Below are 21,932 nucleotides of genomic sequence, written 5' to 3'. Positions count from 1 at the left end.
AACGCCTCCCTAAGATCTGGCTGTAAGGCATTTTCTTAGTTAGTGCCTGATGGGAGAGGGCGCAGCCCCTTGTGGTTGGTGCCACGCGTGGGCTGGTGGTCCTGAGTTCTACAAGAAGGCAGAGTGAACAGTGAGCAAGCCATGACAGCAGTCCAGTAAGCAGCACCCCTCCGTGGCCTCTGCATCAGCTTCTGCCTCCATGTTCCCACGCTATGTGAATTCCTTCAGTGACGGACTACGATGTGGAAGTGTAGGCCAAATAAAACCTTTCTCCCTCACCTGTTCATGGTGTCTTGCCACAGCAATAGCAACCCTAACAAGACACCGTGGATCCCCACTTTCCCTCTGACTTTGCCTTCCTCCTATTCTCCTCTCTCCAGGCTCATTTGTGTGACCTTTTCCCTGCTTGGGTTTCTCTTTCTCCTGAGATCAGCATAGATACCTGTGCTTGTCACTCACGTGGAGTCTGAAAAAAGACTTATCTGACCACCTAACCTCAAAGCTCCAACCTCTCTTGTTCACCAACTCATCAACTTAGAGTCTGCACTGGATTTAACACTGCTAAATATTTTTCTTGTTCATTTGCTTCTTTTAAATCTTTATTTATAGGCTTATTTGTGTAAATGTTAGTTTCTCCACTCTTTAGGAAGCGAGAACATAATAATAGTGAATAATTATAAATGAATAATAATGCGGACTAATGTTTGATGGAAGAATAAGAATAGTTATTAAAGAACTTCTTCCAAGTTATTTAAGATATCCAAAACCATCCTCATGCTTATATTCTTAGTTATTGAACAAGTCATTTATTCACATGTTTACTTATACATAGTTGACCTTGAACTCCCAAGCATACTGCCACCACATCCCAAGTGCTACGATCACAGTTGTGCACCACCATGTCTGGTGCATACAGCGCTGGGGAACTGAACCCAGAGCTTTGTGTAAGCTACATGCACACTGTACTAACTGAGCTGCCTCTCTGTCCTCTAGGGCATATATTATTTCCCATGCCCACTTGGATACTGGAAGCCTAACTACTGCATGGAAAGTTTCTTGGAATGTAAATCAGACATTATTCCCACACTGCCTTTGAGCAAAGTCATCCTAACCCTCATTTTGAGTATATGTCCTGAGACTTTTTTTGAGTGTTAATTTTACAATATATTGAACCCTACAAGAAGACCATCAAGGCTAGCAGATCTGGACCCAGGGAGGCCTACAGAAACTACTGTACCAAACAAGGACAATGCAGGCAGTCAACCCTATTCAGATCTAGCCAATGGACAGCGCGTTCTCCACAGTTGTGTGGAGAATGAGGTCTGACTCTGACATGAACTCTGGTGCCCCCTATTTGACCACTCCCTCTTGGTGGGGAGACCTGGTGGCACTCAGAAGAAGAGTAAGCAGGCTATCAGGATGAGACCTGATAGGCTGTGGTCATATGGTGGGGGAGGAGGTCCCCTTCTATCACAAGCCTAGGGGAGGAGAATAGGGTGAAAGAGGGAGCGGGGGGGGGGGGGAATGAGAAGACACAAGTGAGGGGATAACAACTGAGATCTAGTCTGAATAAATTATTTTAAATAAAAAACAATATATTGCTTCAACTTAGATGCCAAGCTTAATTTATAACTTCATAATTGTTAAGTGTTAACCAGGTCGTATAATATAGCAGTCTACAACGAAAAGTTGAATGGCTACAGATCCCACACCTACTAGGGCTGAGCAGCCAGAAGAGAAGCACCGAGCCCTGAAAAGAACAGTTCTTGGCTCTCTAATAATCAACACAGATCTCCCTAACCAACAGTCACCACAGGGCAATTTACAGTAACACAACAGGCTTAGTTTACAGTCCTTGGATTAAGACACATAAAAGACACAGTGGCAAGAAGAAACATCTTACTCTGCAAGCTTCTCAGATTCCATGAGTTTGTTTTTTCAAGACTATGTTTATATCTCCTGCCCTCTAAGTCACTTAGACCAACAACCCAAGTTCCATGTAGTAGCAGCTGAAAAATACTTGAATCATTTACATCTGAACAAATAATTCAAAAGATCACAGAGGAAAGTGGGAGTGTCCAGAATCTCGCAACTGTCTGTCATCTTAACACTCCTTTTCTTCCCAAACACAACAGTGACCAACTAGATTCCACATCAGCAGCCAAGAGGAAGCCAGAAGAATCGAACCAGAAACAGCCACACATTCAATCCCCCAGCGCACCATTATAAAACCATGCTGTCTGCACCACCTAGGAATAACTTCAAATAAAATACCAGCTGTCACCAGAGACCATCTGAATATTTGTCATCTGAATGCCTAACACAGTTCTACTAACCACCTGTTTTTGCAGTGTGTTTTTAGAAAAGCAACCCATTTCACAGAAAGACCAACTTAAAACACAACCGTGCAGTGAGTCCGAGTACTGGGAGACGGGGTGCTTACCACAGGGTGGCCAGTGCAGCAGGTGTAGCTGGCATGAGACTGGTAGTGCAAGCTCGCTCTTGGGAAGGAGTATGTGTTCCAGGCAGGTTGGCTGCTGCTCCACTGGGAGCCAAAGCCTGGGCTCATGGTCACTCGTGACTTGCTGGTTGGATAGACTCTCACTGTGGAGTTAGACTGTTGGGAAGAAAGAGATATAATGTAAACTCAGCTCTGGACAAACCAAGCATCACGCATTCTCCTGCAGCGCCATGCGTTCTCCTGTGAGGACAGGGCAGACGACTCAGCTAACCATGGAAATAGCCACTGGCTGTAGAAGAAACATTAAATTCTCTTCTAACTGAGATCAAAGTATCTCCCCTGTATTACAGTTTTGCCTGGATCACCTAGCACAAAGCCTTATTAACACTGATTTCATCAAAACTATTTTCCCCCTAGCTATGGCATGCACATCTATCCTTTAGAAATGAGTGACCCTTTGGTAGGAGATAGCAACAGTCCTACCTTCAATTACATAAATGACCTTGCCCATAGTGGTTACTTTGGAAGTTCACCATTTGTCTCATTCTCCTGTGGTAAATAAGAATTTCATTATGCAGATTAGATTGAAAGCCAGATTGGTGCCCAATTCTAATTGGCCTTCATATTCTATGGGTCTATTGCTCTCCTAGGGAGACCCTCTTCAAAAGTCTGGGCACACTCCAGCAGTTCACCCTTGTACCACCTCAAGCTAGCAACATGGTGTAGGGTTGGAAATAGTCATTTACCCCCAACCTGCTCTACCCATGTCACTGAAAATGGAAGAATGGTAAAATATTAATTTCCCCGATGCCAAGTAGAACTGGCTGATCACCATGACACACAGGGTAGAATATACTGGAAACAAAAGTCCCTTGTTATCTCCATTGTCTTCGGATGGCCCCAGATCAGGAGGCACATAATAGTTTCTTTTCAGAGAGCACTTTCTAGAATCAGATTGGGAGAACCACTTATCCCAGTAGCACGGTGACTTTCACAATAAATTCTATTTATAAATCCATGGCGCTTGCCAACTCAATCATTGGGAAAAATGTGCTAATCGTATTTCTATTATATTCTGGAAACCCAGCGGAAAGAAACTTGCATCCAAGGGCCCATGATCTGTTGGGTTAGGTTCTGATATCAGACATGCAGACCAATGACAATTCTGAGGACAGATCTTAGCATCTTTGGATAACTAGACCCGGAGAGCAATTCGGTCTTTTAAAAAGAAAAAGAGAACTTAAATTTTAATCCACAGATGAATGAATTCATGTAAAGTACAAAACCATAAAAGAGCTGTATGGAGGCAACCAACCATATTTGGTTGTCCCTGCTTCTCCATTTGCTTGGCCCATCATCATGATAGCCACCTTGCGGTCCACAGAGGTCAAAAGTCAACAAGAAGGGCAGACATAGTCATTAGAAGTAGCTATCTAAGGCCTGGGAGACCCTCCACAATGACGCCAGAGTCAGTCTTTCTACAAGCATACCTTTACTGTATTTCTCTTGGCTGAAAACTATTTGATACTATTTTTTTAACCATATAAATATGAGGATCCAAGGTTAGATTTCCAGTACCCACATAAAAGCCCAGAACAGAGAAAGGACCTGACCACTGAATTTCCCCTTAGGTCCCGACTTAGCCTCACCAAATGCCCCATGAAAACCACGGCCCTCAGGAACTCAGATGCTTTCCTGAGTAAGCCCTGTGTTACTTTGGCTAGGTTCCTGTTTCCACATTTACATGTGTCAGGAACCTGACACTTAATGTACAGAGAAGTCTGTAGCCACCGTCTTCTCCTAGTTCAGTTAAGTTCACTAACAGCAGTCATCCTCTCAGTGACGTCAGACATGGTGGTCTCTCTTCTCCACACCATGTTCCCATCTGTTGGAACATTCACACCCAAGCTGTGTGTCCTGTCTTATGTCACTTTCTTAATATTCTCTCTCTCTCTCTCTCTCTCTCTCTCTCTCTCTCTCTCTCTCTCTGTCTGTCTCTCTCTCTCTCTCTCTCTCTCTCACTAAAAAGAAACCAACATTTAAATTATCATACAAAAGTGAAATGGGTTAATTGCTTTACTCCAAACATCTATCTTCCCCATAACTATGTTATTTTATTCAGATTATATCCCCATTGTGGTCCCCTCACTTGTATCTTCCTATTCCCACCTCCTCCATCTTCTGCCCTATTTGCCTCCCCCTAGACCTCTGACAGAAGGAGACCTCCTCACCCCCCGCATGACCACGGCCTACCAGGTGTCCTCTAGATCGCCTGCTTCCCCTGCCTCTGTGTGATGCTGCTGCTGGGCTTTCCAACCAAGGGGAAGTGATAAAATTGGGAGCCCAAGAGTTCATGCCAGAGGCAGTCCCCACTCTCCTCACAACTGCGGAGAACGAGCTATCCATTGGCTAGATCTGAATAGGGGGCTCTCGATTTACTACATGTATTGCCCTTGGTTGGTGCAACAGTTTGTATGGTACCTACCCCCCTGCCTTGTCCAGATCCACCAGCCTTGATGGTCTCCTGGTGGGTTCTCTGGGTCCTTCCATCTCCCATTCTTCCATACCACTCTCAGCATTCCACCCAGAGTCCAGCAGTGAGTTCCAGCATCTGTCCCGATCCCCTGCTGGGTGGAGTCTCTCAGAGGACGTGTATATTGGGTTAATATCCACTAATAATTGAGTATATACCATGCATATCTTTCTGGGTCTGGGTTACCTCACTCAGGATGACTTTTTCTAGTTCCATCCATTTGCCTGCAAATTTCAAGGTTTCCCTGTTTTAATAGTTGAATACTATTCCATTGTGTAGATGTACCACAATTTCTTTATCTATTCTTCAGTTGAGGGACATCTAGGTTGTTCCCAGATTCTGGCTATTACGAATAAAGCTGCTATGAAGAGAGTTGAGTGAACACCCTTTTTAAATGGTGAAGCTTCTTTTGGGTATATGCCCAGGAGTGGTATGGCTGGATCCCAAGGTAGAACTATTCCAAATTTTCTGAGAAAGTACAAAATTGATTTCCTATGTTGAGAATTCTCAGTTTAGCTTTGAACCCTATTTTTTTAAACTGGATTATTTGGTTTGGTGGTGTTTAATTTCCTGAGTTCATTATATATTTTGAACAATAGCCCTCTGTCAGATGTAGGGTTAGTGAAGATCTTTTCCCAGCTGTAGGGTATCATTTTGTTCTGTTGACAGTGTCCTTTGCCTTACAGAAGCTTTTCAGTTTCATGAGGTCCCATTTATTAATTGTTGATCCTAGAGCCTGAGCTATTGGTGTTCTGTTCAGGAAGTTGTTGTTTCCTGTGTCAATAAGTTCAAGGCTCTTCTCCACTTTTTCTTCTAACAGATTTAGTGTGTCTTGGGTTTTTTTTTTTTTTTATATGTGTGTGTAGTCTTTAATCCACTTGAACTTTAGTTTTGTGCAGGGTGATGAATATGGATCTATTTGCATTTTTCTACATGTAGACATCCAGTTAGACCATCACCATTTGTTGAAGATGCTATCTTTTTTCCATTGTATGGATTTGGCTTCTTTGTGAAACATCAAATGTCCATAGATGTGTGGGTTTATCTCTGGGTCTTTGATTCTATTCCATTGATCAACCAGACTGTTTCTATGTCACAACCAACATCAAAATAAAAGGACCTAATAGTCACTGGTCATTAATCTCTCTCAATATCAATGGTCTCAACTCTCCAATAAAGAGACACAGACTAACAGAATGGATGTGTAAACATGATCCAACATTCTGCTGCATACAAGAAACACACCTCAGCTACAAAGATAGAGTAATCTACCCGAGAGTAAAGGGCTGGAAGAAGGTCTCCCCTAACTGTTTTTTTAAAACATCACAACTACATTTTGAAAAAGCAACTGCCTTGACATCTTAGTAAGGTTTACTCATTTTCAACATCAATGATGAGTGTCATTGAATCTTATTGAAAAAAAGTTAGTAGTTTGTAAAGTGTTTTATCCTCTCTGTCCCCATCTCACTCTCCACAGTTAAGGCTTCCATCAGTGTACAAGAGAACTTCTGAGATGGAAGGAAGGCCTGCCACCTTAAGCCTTGACAGACCCTCCACAATGACACTGGAGTCAGACTTTCTACAAGCATGCCTTTACTGTGCTTCTCCTGGCTGAAAAGTATTTGATACTCTCTCTCTCTCTCTCTTTTTTTTTTTACTATATTAATGTCTCTTGACCCCCCTTTCCCTTCTAACTTTAGCCTAGCTGACACTTTAAAGACAATTACTGGGTCCTTTCTATTACAAAACGACTGACTCCCTGTCTTTGTATCTTTCAGGGAACACTAAATGCCCATGTTATTCCTTTTAAATGAGAACAAGGGCTTTAAAACATTGGTTGAATTGACTAGATTATCCTGCCATTAATGACCTGAAAGGAAATATACCAAAGAAGATACTGGGGTGACTACTGAGCTTGCAAGAGGAGCTGCAAACCCACTGGTCATGGGGAAAATGTGAAGTAAAGCTGTAACAACCAGGTCCGTACAAGCTAGAAGAGTAATGACTAAAAATGAAATTACCAGCAATATGAAATGCTGGCTGAGATCTTCACACAGTGTCCCCAAGCCATTTTCCCAAAAGAAATTATATTTTTACATGAATATGACTAGTGGAGAAGCGAGTATTGTTATTTTGGTAAATGGCCGTACCAAACTGCCTTCGAAATGTTTAATGTTTCCTCTGATAGATTTGTCTGCCTCTCAACCTTGGTCAAACAAGCTTCCTTTTACAGTGTGCAGCAGCTAATGCAGAAATCTATTAAGTGGTCAGCATACTGAGAACAAGTGACCAAATGCTCAGCATTAAATAAGACATCTATCTCAACTCTACCATCCCCAGAAAAAGCCCAAGAAACAAGATGGAAGAGGAGTTGGAAAGAAGGAACAAATAGGAGGGGATGGGGATGAGTGTGAAATGCCATCTTCTGGACAGGTCCTGGTGGTTGCATTTGTGAATACACAGCAGCCTTGGTTACCTGCACAAGACCTGCATGCACAGGATGGTTACCTGCACAAGACCTGCATGCACAGGATGGTTACCTGTGCAAGGCCTGTATGCACAGGATGGTTACCTGCACAAGACCTGCATGCACAGGATGGTTACCTGCACAAGACCTGCATGCACAGGATGGTTACCTGTGCAAGGCCTGTATGCACAGGATGGTTACCTGCACAAGACCTGAATGCTCAGGATGGTTACCTGCGCAAGGCCTACATGCACAGGATGGTTACCCTCACAAGACCTGAATGCTCAGGATCAAACCAGTCAAATTGGCAAGCAGCAGCGGGAGAGGCTCCCAAGGCCTCTCCCTAGTTGCGGAACTGTTGTCAGTTGATGGCTGTTAGGGGAGAGAAAAGTGTTCATCTTTAGGATTGTGGCCACTTGTAGGTGGTCCCTGCTGCAGTGGAAGATCCCAAACCCAAGTGTGACGGGCAGCACTAGAGCCTCACTGAGTACATAAAACATACTAAAGGGCAGGCCCCACACCCAGCAGGAGATGGCCAACACAAACTCAGTGGTAATTTTGGAGGTTTTTGTCCTATATTGCTTTGTTTGAACATTGTTTACCTTACTAATCTTTAACTTATAAATGATGCTCTATATTTTTTTTGGTGTGTGTGTGTGTGTGTGTGTGTGTGTGTGTATGTGTGTGTGTGTGTGTGTGTGTGTGTGTGTGTGTGTATGAATGTATATGTTTTGTGCCTTTTCTTTTTTAAATTTGCCTGTGCTTTTTTCTAAAAAGAAAGAGAAAAAAATTGGAGTTGTATGGGTGGGAAGGTCAGGAGGGTTTGAGAGGAGATGGAGAAAGGAAAATATGATTAGAATATATTGTATAAAAATATCTACTTTCATAAAAAGGAAAACCACATATGTATATAAGAAGAGAAACCAGAGGTGACTGCTGAGCCGCCTCAAGAGAAATTAATTCAGAAGGAAAATAAGAGCTTTCTGTGGAAATAGAAATGTTTGCTGTCTTATTTGGGGATCATTGTATGGATGCTTACAACTGCCAACACCCACCGAAGTGAACAGTTAGCACCTCTGCCCTGTACTCTGTATCAATTATATTTCAATCAAAGAAAAACACGTCGCGTTGCAAAAGCAGAAGATGAATCTGTAAAAGAAACAAAAGGAAAGAATGGCTCAGTCATCCTCAGATCCTCACTCCCTGGGCCCCGTAGCTGCCTAATCCGAGCCCCACTATAGTTACTCTCTTTGGCACACCTTCTGCGAGCCATGCCAGGGAGCATGTGACAGCCCAGAGGCAGGAAGCCAGCGGAAAGAGCAAAGAGCCTGGACAAAGGGCTTCGGCATAGCCAAGAGCTGGCCGCGCTGCCTCCGCTTCTGCCAGGACATGGGTCAGGACTGATGAAGAATATGAAACGGAGCAGCAGACAAAAGAGCCCTCTTGCATGCTTCCAGAAGGCAGTGGTGGAATGGTGTGGTACTATCCAGCCTGCCAATACCAGAAAGAAAGAAAAAAAAAAAGAAGGCAGAAGGAAAATGCACTCAGAAAAGTCGTAGTGTGGGGGCTGGGGACCTAACCCAATTGGTAGACTGCTTGCCCAGCAAGCCAGAAGCCCCAAGTTTCCATTCCTTTCCCCAGAAGAGGAAGCAGAAGGATTTGAAGTCCAAGGTCATCCTCAGGGTTAAATAGTGAGTTCAAGGCCAACCTAGGTTACAAGGTATCTCATCTATCTCAAAGAGGAAAGAGAAACTGGAGGGAGAAGAGGTGGGGCGTGAGGGAGGAGGGGGGAGGAGGAAAGGGAAGAGGGAGGGAGAGAGAGAGAATAAAAGGGAGCAACAAGAAAAAGGGAGGAGCAAGCAGCCTCATGAGATTCCTGGACATGATTGGACGAGGGCTACAGTGTCCCAAGAGCCAATACTTGCTCAGAGCCCATGTTGCACTACGACCTGTTTCAAATGCTTTATAATATTACTGTAATAACTTTGGCTTCTTCTTAGCAACATTAGGAGTGTCATAAGGTAGGTGTTATAGATAAGCAAACTGATAGAGAAGGTAACTTAAAATCCAAGGTCTTGTGATGACCAGGCCTTCGGTTTGGGATTCAAATCCAGGCAAGAATTCAAGAAACTCCCCTTTTCCATCATTCTGCTTTCGTGCTGACTTTTGTGGGAGGCTCTTCAGGAAGCAGGTTCTAAGGGGGAAAACAGATAGGTTTCAAAAATCTAATTGAGGGAGCGGGCACAAAGGATAGTCCCACAAAGCAAACAGGAAAGAAGAGGCAGATGGGCTGTACATGGGTACACGCAGCACCGCAGGTCTGCAGAGGCCCATATGCAAGGCCAGAGGCAGTGGCTTCTGTAGAGTTAGGACGTAGATCATTTGGCCCTGGATAAGGGCCCACAATTGTCATTTACAAGCTGGGGTTAGACCTGGAGAATGGAATCTCTGGGTACCAGAGAACATTATGGAGGGGCAAAGTGGGAAGGCACACAGGGGAAATGGGGTGTCTCAAGAGCTGGGTGAATCAGTCTGTCTGTCATAGCTGTGGTTAAAAGTCAAAGATGACACGTGTCTGGGGATGCGGGCAGATGGTGCAGTTAGCACAACCATCTCTCTAGGAATAATCTGCAGCCTAGTGCTGATAATGTCCATTGAACATTTGCTCCTGGGTCTTTCAAGTATTCTGTCCCTGGTTTCTCAGAACACTAATAGTATGGGTGTTAACACATATGCTTTCTGATGGAGAACTTGGGAGGCAATCTGGAAAAGGCATAGGACTGCTAAGGATTAAGGAAGAACGAGGCGTGACTGTGTGACTGTTACCTCCACAAATACAGTGTGCATGGAGATGAGAATGGATATTATAAGCATATGTTGAAATGAGTTCACAGAGGAGCTGCAGAGACGGCTCAGCAGGTAAGAGTACCGGCTGCTCTTGCAGAGGGCCTGATCTATCCTCAACACCCATGTGGTGGTTCACAAGCATCTGTAACTCCAGTTCCAGGGGACTGGATGCAACAGCATACCTGTGATGCACAGATACATACAGGCAATGTACACACACACACACACACACACACACACACACACACACACACACACACACACATTGGGGGTTGGTTGGTGCTATGTATTCTGATGCTAATTATTGGCCCCCAAGTTCTGGTTAGCGCCCAGACGAGTGCATCCTCACACACGCCTGTCCTTGCTGTGTAAACCTTGCTCTACCTACTTAAAGTTGATTGGTTAATAAACAGTGCTGAAGCTTGGGATTTGGCAGAAGAGGGGGAGGTGGAGTTTGAGGTTCACAGACCTGGGTTTGGGAACCATGAGGCGGTAGGTAGAAAGAAGAAGTGCAGGGTCAGCTTGGAGAGAAGCACATGGCCAGATCGGCGTGGATGGATGGGAAGTAGCCCAGATAGGAATGATTAAAACAGATGGCCTGTGATGGGGGCTGGGAAGTGATAAGGATAGGTTAGAGGGTTAACATCTGTCCAGTCCCAGGTAAAACGAGGCTATTCTGAAATACAACAGGTGTCTGTGTCTTTATTAATTATGAAAGTGGGTTAGATAATACCACCATAATAATTATAGGCTAATTTAATAATAAACATTATTAGATTTTTTTTATATTTTCTACAACATACACATGCTAAAGTAACAGATTTTTTAAAAGTTTATAGGGAAAATAAAAGGTAAATAATAAGCCTAGGACTCCAAGATAGCAGCGAGCAGCACAGACCGTGTTTAGAAGCTCCAGTAAACGATTCAGGGAATTGCACCGAATTCTTAACCAGGAGCACCAAGCTCCCCGCCTCACTACAGCGGGAGTACTTCACAGTTTGAAAGAATCAAAATACAGAAAACCTGCATACCCCTGAACACGGGAGGAGCGCGGATGTTCTCGGACCACAGCGGCAGCAGCTGTAGCTGAGGTTTGCAGCTAGGAACCCTCCGGCATAGGCGATTGGCGTGGTGACCGGTGGGAATTGCTGCAGGAGAGGTGATTCGGTGCAAGATTTGGGCCCCGAGACCCTAACTGAGCTCGGTGGTCGGTTTGGGTCCCATGACATAAGCTCAACTCGGCGCAGAGCTTGTGCCCTGAGACGCAAACTGGACTCGGTACACAGTTCGGCAACCGAGACTCTAGCTGAGCTTGGCACGCAGTTCGGGTCCTGAGACCCTAGGTGAGCTCAGCAAGCTCAGTGTGAGGTTTGGGCCCGAGACTCTGGTTGGACTCAGCACTAACTGGATTAAGCACATGGGTTGGGCCCCGAGACCCATTTGGGTCCAGAGATGCAAACTGGACTCAATGCTCAGGTTGAGTCCATAGACGCTAACTGGACTCAGTGTGTGCGAAGTTTGGGCCTCGTGACACTAACCTGGACTCTGCAAGCAGTCTGAGTCCCAAAATGCTCCCAGGAATCACAGACCAGCGGAGCATCAGAGCTCTGGGACTAAGGAAATCTCGGGGAGACAGGGAGTAGAGTGGCCATCAGACCTCCTCTGCCTGACCTGCATCAGTACCAGGAGAGCTCCGGTACCACAAGGGGACCCAGAAGGCTGTGGACACTTTGGCCTGACCCAGTGCACATTCTTAGTCCCAGGATGATTACAGAACCCACAGTACAGGGGAGCTGGGGATCACTGGCTATGAGAGACTCAAACTACAGGGCTGGTCTCCTGCCATCCAGACCAGTGAAACATCAGCGCTTCTGGCCTAGGGAAATCATGAAAAAATGGGTGAATCTATCCTCAGACTCCCTCCATCTAACTCTGGAAGCTACTTCCCAAAAACAGAGATGGCAAGATGACTAAAGGACAGCATGAAATCATATTTTAAAAAAACAAAAAAACAAAAAACCCAAAACAATATGTCATCTCCAGATCCTAGCAATTCAAAACAAACAAACAAACAAACAAAACAAAACAAACAAAACAAAACAAAAACAAAAACAACCCAGAGAACTCAAACAGCCACTTTGGAAATCTATCTGGCGCTATCTCAGAAAACTGGGAATAAGGCTTCCTCAAGACCCAGCTATTCCACTCCTTGGAATATACCCAGAAGATGCTCCAGCACACAACAAGAAAATTTGCTCAACCATGTTCATAGCAGCCTTATTCATAATAGCCAGAACATGGAAAAAGCCTAAGTGTCCCTCAGTAGAAGAATAGATAAAGAAATTGTGGTACATTTACACTATGGAATACTACTCAGCCATTAAAAACAAGGAATTCCTGGAATTTGTGGACATATGGATTGAACTAGAAATGATCATAATGAGTGACTTAACCCAGAAGCAGAAAGAGTCAAATGGTATATACTCACTTATATCGAGACACTAGCCCAAGGGGCATGTCCCATGAAAGTCTTCACTTACCAAGAAAGTGGGACAGATGGGAAGACTTCCTATTGGGACTCTAGGTGAGAGAAGCAAGGGAGAATGGGGAAATAGAAGGATCCAGAGGGTACTAGAAACCTACAAGAAAAACATTATGATGGGCGGATCTGGGCCCAGGGGTCCTGCTCAAACTATGACACCAGCCAAGGACAATACATGCAGTAAACTTCAAACCCCTACGCAGATCTAGCCAATGGACAGGACATTTTCCACAGTGGAGTGGAGAGTAAGGACTGACTTTTACATGAACTCTGGTGCCCCATATTTGACCACATCCCTTGGATGAGGAGGCCTGGTGGCACTCAGAGGAAGGATAGCAGGCTACCAAGGAGAGACTTGATACCCTATGAGCATATACAGGGGGAGGAGGTCTCCCTCAGTCACAGTCATAGGGGAAGGGAGTAAGGGGAAATGGGAGGAAGAGAGGAATGGGAAGATACAAGGGATGGGATAACAATTGAGATGTAATATAATAAATTATTAAAATATATATTAAAAATAAAGTATAGGGTATCCACTGTGTGGTCAAAAAAATAATAAGTCTATAGAGAAATACATGTTTCAAAAGATTGTTGTGAGTCAGAGGCATGCGAGCCACTCATTGGTATGGTCCCACCTCGGTCCAACTTAGGGAGTTAACTAGTTGACTGGGCTAATTTACTGAATGTGGGAGAAAGATTGCTTGCAGGAACATGGGTGATCCCAGTATAGCTGCATCCCAGTACGGCCGATGACCTTTCCATAGGGGTATACATAGATAAAGTCCCTCCATGTTACTCTTCCATGTTCCATATATTCTATGGAACAGCCAGAAGACATGTGTAGCTTGAGTAAAGTTACACAGAGCTGGGAGGGAGGATGAGGAAGGAGTGGTCGGGCTCTTATGACCATCCCCACCCACTTCTATGAGGGGATATCAATGGGTCTTATCTGGGGGGGACTTTTATTGCAAATCACAGTGTGCTGATGAAGATGGATATGTGTCACCAGGAAAGATATTGTTCTACAACGTTATAGACAACAGGACTGAAACTACCACCTTCATTGTCAGTGATGATGTCATACACCCATACTTGTGTCCTTCCCATATTGCTAGGACTTGGCTAGGGATATCATTATCATGCAGACAGCGATCTCTGGGTTCAATCAGGGAAAAACAAGTAGATGTTACTATTATCAAATGTCCTCAGCAGACAAAAATTTCAAGACAATTACAGAAGTAGTCAATAAGGTCACACTGAGATTATTTTGGGTGCATTCCAATGGTAGCTTAAAGTGCTGCTAATGCTAGTCTTCCCCCCCCCCAATGCTAGTCTTAAGGAGAATTTTATGTTTGTGTGGTAAATAACATGTTTGTAGTATCCAGGCAGTCATAGAATGGAAACTGCAGCAGAATGTTTTCCCAGCCTTGGAAGCTTTGCCACCATTCCCAGCTCTTCCTGATCCATTTCCTTATAAGATGTGGTCATTACCGACGGCATCCCAACCTGAGCCTGACAAAGCCAAGCCATCCCCTGAATTGGTCCACACCAACCAGACGGCTTATGGGAATGCAGTCTGAGACCACAGAGAAGCCCACATCTATATTGGGTATTTGAACTAGGAAGAGACTACTTTACTGGAGCAGGTATGGGATTAGGGGACAGAGCGGAGGAGACCGACAAAGAGAGGAGCTGGTTTATATTTTGAGCTCCAGGTTCTTGCAGACCCCAAATGAAAGATAGTCCTGTGCCCAAACACGAACCTTCTTCTACTTAGGTGATGCTGAGAGGAAATGCAGTGGAGTGACAACTCACTACGATACACGAAGGAGTGAGAGTGCAGAAGCAGCAGAGCAGAGATGTCATGAGAGAGGAGGGCGTTCCAGGCCCAGCAAAAGCAGTCACGTGGTGTGTAGGGGTCCTGAGCATCATCATGGGGACACCCTTTATTTTCTCCTACTCTGGTTTGAGTGGGGTTTTTTTTCTAACACTTTTTTTTCCCATGTTCCTTCACTTCCCTCTGTAAAATACATGTTTGATCTTCTTTTGGTCCCCAAGTCAGCATTTCCAAATCCTGTTAGCCATTCAGTGACACTCCATTTGAGAGACAGTGGCAAGAGGAGGAGTTCAAAGTCATTCTTGACTACATGATCAGTTCAAGACCAGCTGGGGCTACATGAGGGCACGTATATAATGTATATACATATGTTCCTGCATATATATATATGCATGGGAGAGTAAGACTGAAAAATGACTGAGAATTCAAGACCAGCCTGTGCCTCATAGTGAGACCTTGTTAAAAACATGTGTATGTGTGCTTGCGTGTCATATATCTAGCTTCTACAGTTAAAAATAACATAAATGTTATCCAGGCATATATATTTTATAGTATTCATCCAATCAGCCTGGGTATTTTTGTAGCAGTGTGTGTAGGCACTGTACATGTATGTATATGCATACATAAATTTACATACAATACATACATACATATACTCAAGTACCCACAATTCTCAGGCATTCACAATGAACTTTTTGATAAGCAGATGCTGACATGAAGTTCACAGAGAGGCTATCATTTCCTGTGTGTGTGTGTGTGTATGTGTGTATGTGTGTGTTTATTTCCTGTACTGCTAATAAGGAAGTCCAAAGAGGACACTTTCTTCCCAACAACTCAAGAGTTTCAATAGGTTATTTCAAAGATTCTCCCACACCCTGTGCCCCAAGCAAAAGATTCCTGCTGTGTGGCTTCTAAAGATCCCACTTATAACCAGCTGAATGAGGAGCCTGAAAGGGCAGTAAAAGCCACACCAGACCTCTATTTGCACCCCGTATGGGGACAAGTGGTGACTTTGTTCATTTACAAAGGCCGGAGAGAGGGAGAGACAAACTGGCCCTATGGTCTAAAAAGTTTTCTTTCAAGCAAATCCTTTTTTAAAAGGATCTAAATCACACCACTCACAAGGAGGCTGCACAAGGAAATTGAAGGAAACGTCTAAGCTCTTCTCTCAGCCGCAGCCTTCTAGTCTCTTCTTTGACATATTACCCTCTGTAACATCTCTCCAAACGGAAGTCCCTTGCTCGGTGTCACACTTGCCTCTCCAAAGAGAGGGAAGCGGCTTGTTATTGTTTCTCTCTGACAGAAAACTATTTTTCAGTTCCTGGTATGGCTTGCTTTATGACATGCGAGCCTAAAATCAGCACACACACACACACACACACACACCCATTTTACAAAACTGTCATAAAACATAGTGGTTTGGGACACTTTATTGTATTGTGAGCCTGGTGCTTTAGCTTCCAGCGTGTCTAATCTTTTGACACTGCTGTGTGACATAGCCATCTTTAGATTTGCACTGGACTACGTTCATAGGTATTCTGGCATACAGGAGGCCAAGCATGGAGGAGAGGTTGAGAAAAGGGGATGTCTCAGTCCCTAAGAGCCCTTGCCAGGCAAACATGAGTTTGAATCAGCAACAGCTACATAAAAACTAAATGCAGCTGTGCAGGCCTGCCTGTGATATCAGCATGTGCTTGTCTTAGAATTGCAACTGCTGTGGCAACCACCATGACCGAAAGTAACCTGGGGAGGAAAAGGCTGATTTGGCTTACACTTCCGCATTGTCTTTCATCTTCAAAGAAGAACTAAGCAGGACAGGAACCTGGAGGCAGGAGCCGATGCAGAGGCCATGGAGGGGTGCTGCTTGCTGGCTTTGCTCCCCATGGGCTCGCTCAGCCTGCTTTCTTCATCTGAGGTCCTGGCAAGCCATATGGGGTGTGTGCAGTCACTCCAGCAATGGTTTAGACAGAACATGGCATGCTGGATAAGTACCCCAACTGGAATACAGCTGGAGCAGGTAACTTCCTGTTTACCCCACTGGACTGGACTCTTTAGTACAAACCCTTACCTTGGGAGCCTCCCTGAGAGCAGAATAAGAGGAAGCTGCATGAGCCATCACATCCCATTTATTATAGCCACAGGACTTTGGAGGCAGGGAAAAGCATTTCTGACATATATAAGTAGGGGAGACTTTAAGGTTCCCTCAGCTGCTTTCTCACACCCAGTGAGGAAACTATTAGGCAGGTATCACACAGATGCAGAGAGCCTTGGATTCCAGGGAGCATTGCCCCTTGCCTATTTCTCCTTATGTGAGTTTGAATATGTTCCTCTCCAACTCTTGTTTTCTTACTCCTCTGAAAGCCCCTGCTCACTGTTCAACTGAGGGGATTGAAATGAAAACAGGTACATGAGATGTTGTGGTGCCTACGTGGTTGTCCATAAAAACATGCAGGACAAAAAGGAGGTGGCCCATCTGCAAAGACACATGTCAAACAGCCTGACGACCTGAGTTAAAATCACAGTATGAATGTGGTGGATGAAGAGAAACAATTCCTGCAAGTTGTCCTCTGACTTCCACATGAGTGCCATGGTGCACACACGCATGCATGTGCGCACACACACACACACACACACACACACACACACACTCATGAACATTTTCCAAAAAGAACAGATGGAGAAGAGAGACAGTAGGGAAAGAGGTCTCTCAACCCAGATTCCGAGGGACGGCTGCAATGATGGAAGCAAGCTCACCTACTCCCACCTTTTCACCTTACAACTTCCATAGACGGCCCATCCTTGAAGACTCAAAGATGGTGGCCAGCAGCTTCGACTGTGTTTAGAAGCTCCAGTAAATGATTACGGGAATTGCACAGAATTCTTAACCAGGAACACCAAGCTCCCCACCCCATAGTTCGAAAGGATCAAAATACAGAAAAGCTGTGTACTCCGGCACATGGAGGAGTGCCAGAACGGCAGTGGCAGTGGCAGCGGCAGCGGTGGCAGGGGCAGCAGCGACGGCGGCAGTGGTGGCAGCGGTGGTGGTGGCAGTGCCTGAGGTTGGCAGCTGGGAACCCTCCTGCAGAGGCTTTTGGCATGGTGACCGGTAGGAATTGCTGTGGGAGAGGGGACTCCCCACAAGATTTGGGTCCTGTGACCCTAGCTGAGCTCAGCAGTCAGTTTGGGTTCCTTGACCCAGACTAGACTCAGTGCATGGTTTGGGCTCCCGAGACTTTAGCTGAGCCTCCTGCCATCCAGATCAGTGAAGCATCAGAGCTTCCGGCCTAGGGAAATCATGAGAAAATGTGTGAGTCTATCCTCACACTCCCTCCACCCAACTCTGGAAGCTACCTCCCAAAAACAGAGATGGAAAGATGACTAAAAGATATAAAATCATATGCAAAAAAAAAAAAAAAAACCAAAACAATATGGCATCTCCAGATCCCAGCTATCCCAAAGAAAACAACACAGAGAACTCAAACACAATGGAAATACAAAAAAAATGACCTCAAATCCTTAGTAATGAAGGTGATAATGGAGGAAACAAATAAAGTTCATAATCAATTGCAGGAAGACACAGCCAAACAGGTGGAAGACATAAAAGAGGCCTGTAGAGAGGCACTGGAAAAAATTCAGGAAAATACAAACAACCAGGTGAAAGAAATCAATAAAACTATTCAAGCTATGAAGGCCTATGAAGAGGCAATGGAAGAAACTCAGGAATATACAAACAATCAGATGAGATCAATAAAACAGTTCAAGATCTGAAGATGAAAATGGATTCAATGTTAAACACACAGACAGAAGAAAAACAAGAACGTGAGTGCTCAGAGAGAGAGGCAAGCAACACAGAGGCAAGCCTGTCTAACAGAATTCAAGAGATGGAGGAACACATTTCAGGACTAGAAGATATAATTGTAGATCTTGAAGCAACCATTAAAGAAAATGCTAAATCTAGAAAAACCCTGCCACAAAACATCAAAGAAATCAAGGACACCATGAAAAGAAGAAATCTGAGGATAATAGGCATTGAGGAAAGAGAAAATGCCAGACTCCAAGGCCCAGAAAATGTTCTCAACAAATTCATAGAAGAAAACTTCCCTAATCTAAAGAAAGAGATGCCTATAAACATACAACAGGCCTACAGAACACCTAATAGAATAGAACAGAAAAGAAAAACTTCCTGTCACATAATAATCAAAACACAAAATACGCAGAACAAAGAAAAAATATTAAAAGTTGCAAGGGAAAAGGGCCAAATAACATTTAGTGGCAAACCTATCAGAATTATACCTGACTTCTCAGCAGAGACCATAAAAGCCTGAAGGGCCTGGACAGAGGTCCTGCAAACCCTAAGAGACCACAGATGCCAGGCCAGACATCTTTACCCAGCAAAACTATCAAAAAGCATTGACGGAGAAAACAAAATATTCCATGACAAAAACAAATTCAAACAGTACCTATCCACAAATCAAGTTTTAGAGAAGGTACTAGAAGTAAAACTGCACCCCAAAGGGACAAGCTACAACCAAAACAACACAGGAAATAGATAACTACATCATCACAAAAGCACAATCACACAAACTCTCTACGGGAACCAACATCAAAATTAAGGCTCTTAACAGTCACTGGTCATTAATATCTCTGAACATCAATGGTCTCAATTCTCCAACAAAAAGGCACAGACTAACCAAATGGATGCATAAACAATATCCAACATTCTTCTGCATTCAAGAAACACATCTCACCCATAAAGATAAGAAATTACCTCAGGGTAAAAGGCTGGAATAAAAAAATGGTCACCAGAAGCAAGCTGGTGCAGCCATCTTAATATCTAACAAAATAGACTTTCAACCAATATTAATCAAAAGGGATGAGGAAGGACACTTCATACTCATCAAAGGTAAAATCAACCAAGATGACATCACAACTCTGAACATCTATGCTTCCAATACAAGGGTACCCACATTTGTAAAATATCTATTAATAAAGCTTAAACCACACATCCATCCCCATGCAATAATAGTGGGAGACTTCAACATCACACTCTCACTGAAGCATAGGTCATTGAAACAGAAATTAAGCCAAGAATCAAATGGATCTAAAAGATATCTACAGAACTTTTAACCCAAACAAAAAGGAATGTACATTATTTTCTGCACCCCATGGAACCTTCTCTAAAATTGATCACATAGTAGGTCACAAAGCAAGCCTCAACGGATAAAAGAGGATTGAAATAATACCTTGTATCCTATCAGATCACCATAGTCTTAGGCTGTACTTCAACAACAACAGAAATAACAAAAAGCCTACACATACATGGAAACTAAACAACTCTCCACTTAATGACACCTGGGTCAGGGAAAAAATAAAGAAATTAAAGACTTACTGAAATTCAATGAAAATGAAGGAACAACAAACTCACATTCGTGGGATACACTGAAAGCAGTGCTAAGAGGAAAATTTATAGAACGAAGTGCCTTTAAAAAGAAATTGAAAACATCCCACATAAGCAAATTAATGACACAGCTGGAAGCCCTAGGAAAAAAGAAGCAGAAACACCCAAGAGGAGTAGACATCTGGAAATAATCAAACTCAGGGATGAAATTAATAAATTAGAAACAAAGAGAAGAGTCCAAAGAATCAACAAAACCAAGAGCTGGTTCCTTGAGAAAATCAACAAGATAGACAAACCGTTAGCCAATCTAACTAAAAGGCAGAGAGACAGTATCCAAATCAACAAAATCAGAAATGAAAAGGGAGACATAACAGACACTGAAGAAATACAAAGAATCATAAGATCCTACTTCGAAGGCATATATGCCACAAAATTTGAAAATCTAAGGGAAATGGACAATTTTCTTGATCGCTTCCACTTGCGTAAATTGAGTGAAGAACAGATAAACAAGCTAAATAGTCCCATTTCACCTACAGAAATAGAAACAATCTTTGATAGTCTCCCAACAAAAAAAAAAAAGCCTAGGGCCATATGGTTTTAGTGCAGAATTCTACCAGACCTTCAAGGGCGAGCTAATACCGATACTCTTCAAGCTACTCCAAAAGATAGAAAGGGATGGAACATTACCAAATTCATCTATGAGGCCATAGTCACATTGATGCCTAAACCTCACAAAGACCCAACAAAGAAAGAGAATTTCGGACCAATTTCTCTTATAAACATCGATGCAAAAATATTCAATAAAATACTCACAAAACAAATACAAGAACACATCAAAGATATCATTCACCACGACCAGGTAGGCTTCATTCCAGGCATGCAGGCATTGTTTAATATATGCAAATACATCAATGTAATCCACCATATAAACAAACTGAAAATAAAAAACTACATGATCATCTCTTTAGATGCAGAGAAAGCATTTGATAAAATTCAACACCCATTCATGTTTATAGTTTTGGAGAGATCAGGGATACAAGGCACATACCTCAACACAAGAAAGGCTATATACAGCAAGCCAATAGCCAAAATCAAAGTAAATGGTGAGATACTCAAGGAAATTCCTCTAAAATCGGGAACAAGGCAAGGCTGCCACTCTCTCCATATTTCTTCAGTATAGTACTGGAAGTTCTAGCCAGAGCAATAAGACAACAAAAGGAGATCAAAGGTATCCAAATGGGAAAGGAGGAAGTCAAATTATCCCTATTTGCAGATAATATGATAGTGTACATAAGTGACCCTCCAAATTCCACCAGAGAACTCCTACAGCTGATAAACACCTTCAGCAAATTGGCTGGATACAAAATTAACTCAAAAAAGTCAGTAGCTTTCCTATATATAAGGGATAGTCATGCAGAGGAAGAAATTAGGAAAACTACACCCTTCACATTAGTCACAAGCAGTATAAAACATCTAGGAATTACTCTAACGAAGCAAGTGAAGGACTTGTTTGAAAAAAATTTCAAAACTCTGAAGAAAGAGATTGAAGATGACATGAGAAGATGGAATGTTCTTCCTTGCTCATGGACCAGGAGAACTAACATAGTAAAAATGGTCATCTTACCAAAAGCAATTTAGATTGCTATCAAAATCCCTATACAAGTTTTTAAAGACATTGAAAATACAATTCTCAACTTCATTTGGAAAACAAAAAAACCCAGAAGAGCTAAAACAATCTTGTACAATAAAAGATCCTCCAGAGGAATCGCCATGCCTGATCTCAAGCTGTACTAAAAAGCAACAGTAATTAAAACAGCATGGTACTGACACAGTAATAGGCTGGCTGA

The 21,932-nt window shown here is 43.3% G+C and overlaps 1 protein-coding gene across 9 annotated transcripts in view; it reads right to left on the bottom strand.

The window, feature by feature from the left end:
- RBMS3 (RNA binding motif single stranded interacting protein 3) overlaps positions 1-21,932 on the bottom strand; it is a gene marked incomplete at its 3' end in the record, with an annotated part of 1,316,912 nt that overhangs the window by 756,137 nt on the left and 538,843 nt on the right. For all 9 annotated transcript variants that reach the window (XM_084751857.1, XM_084751867.1, XM_084751868.1 and 6 more), the window contains one exon: positions 2,444-2,617. In XM_084751857.1, coding sequence (XP_084607983.1) covers positions 2,444-2,617 — 174 coding nt within the window. The remainder of the gene's footprint in view (positions 1-2,443; positions 2,618-21,932) is intronic.

Source organism: Acomys minous (assembly GCF_964271855.1).
Source record: "Acomys minous genome assembly, chromosome: 13".
Classification (NCBI taxonomy): Eukaryota; Metazoa; Chordata; class Mammalia; order Rodentia; family Muridae; genus Acomys; species Acomys minous.
Note: the sequence above shows the minus strand (reverse complement) of the source record. Positions and strands in the feature narration are given on the sequence as shown.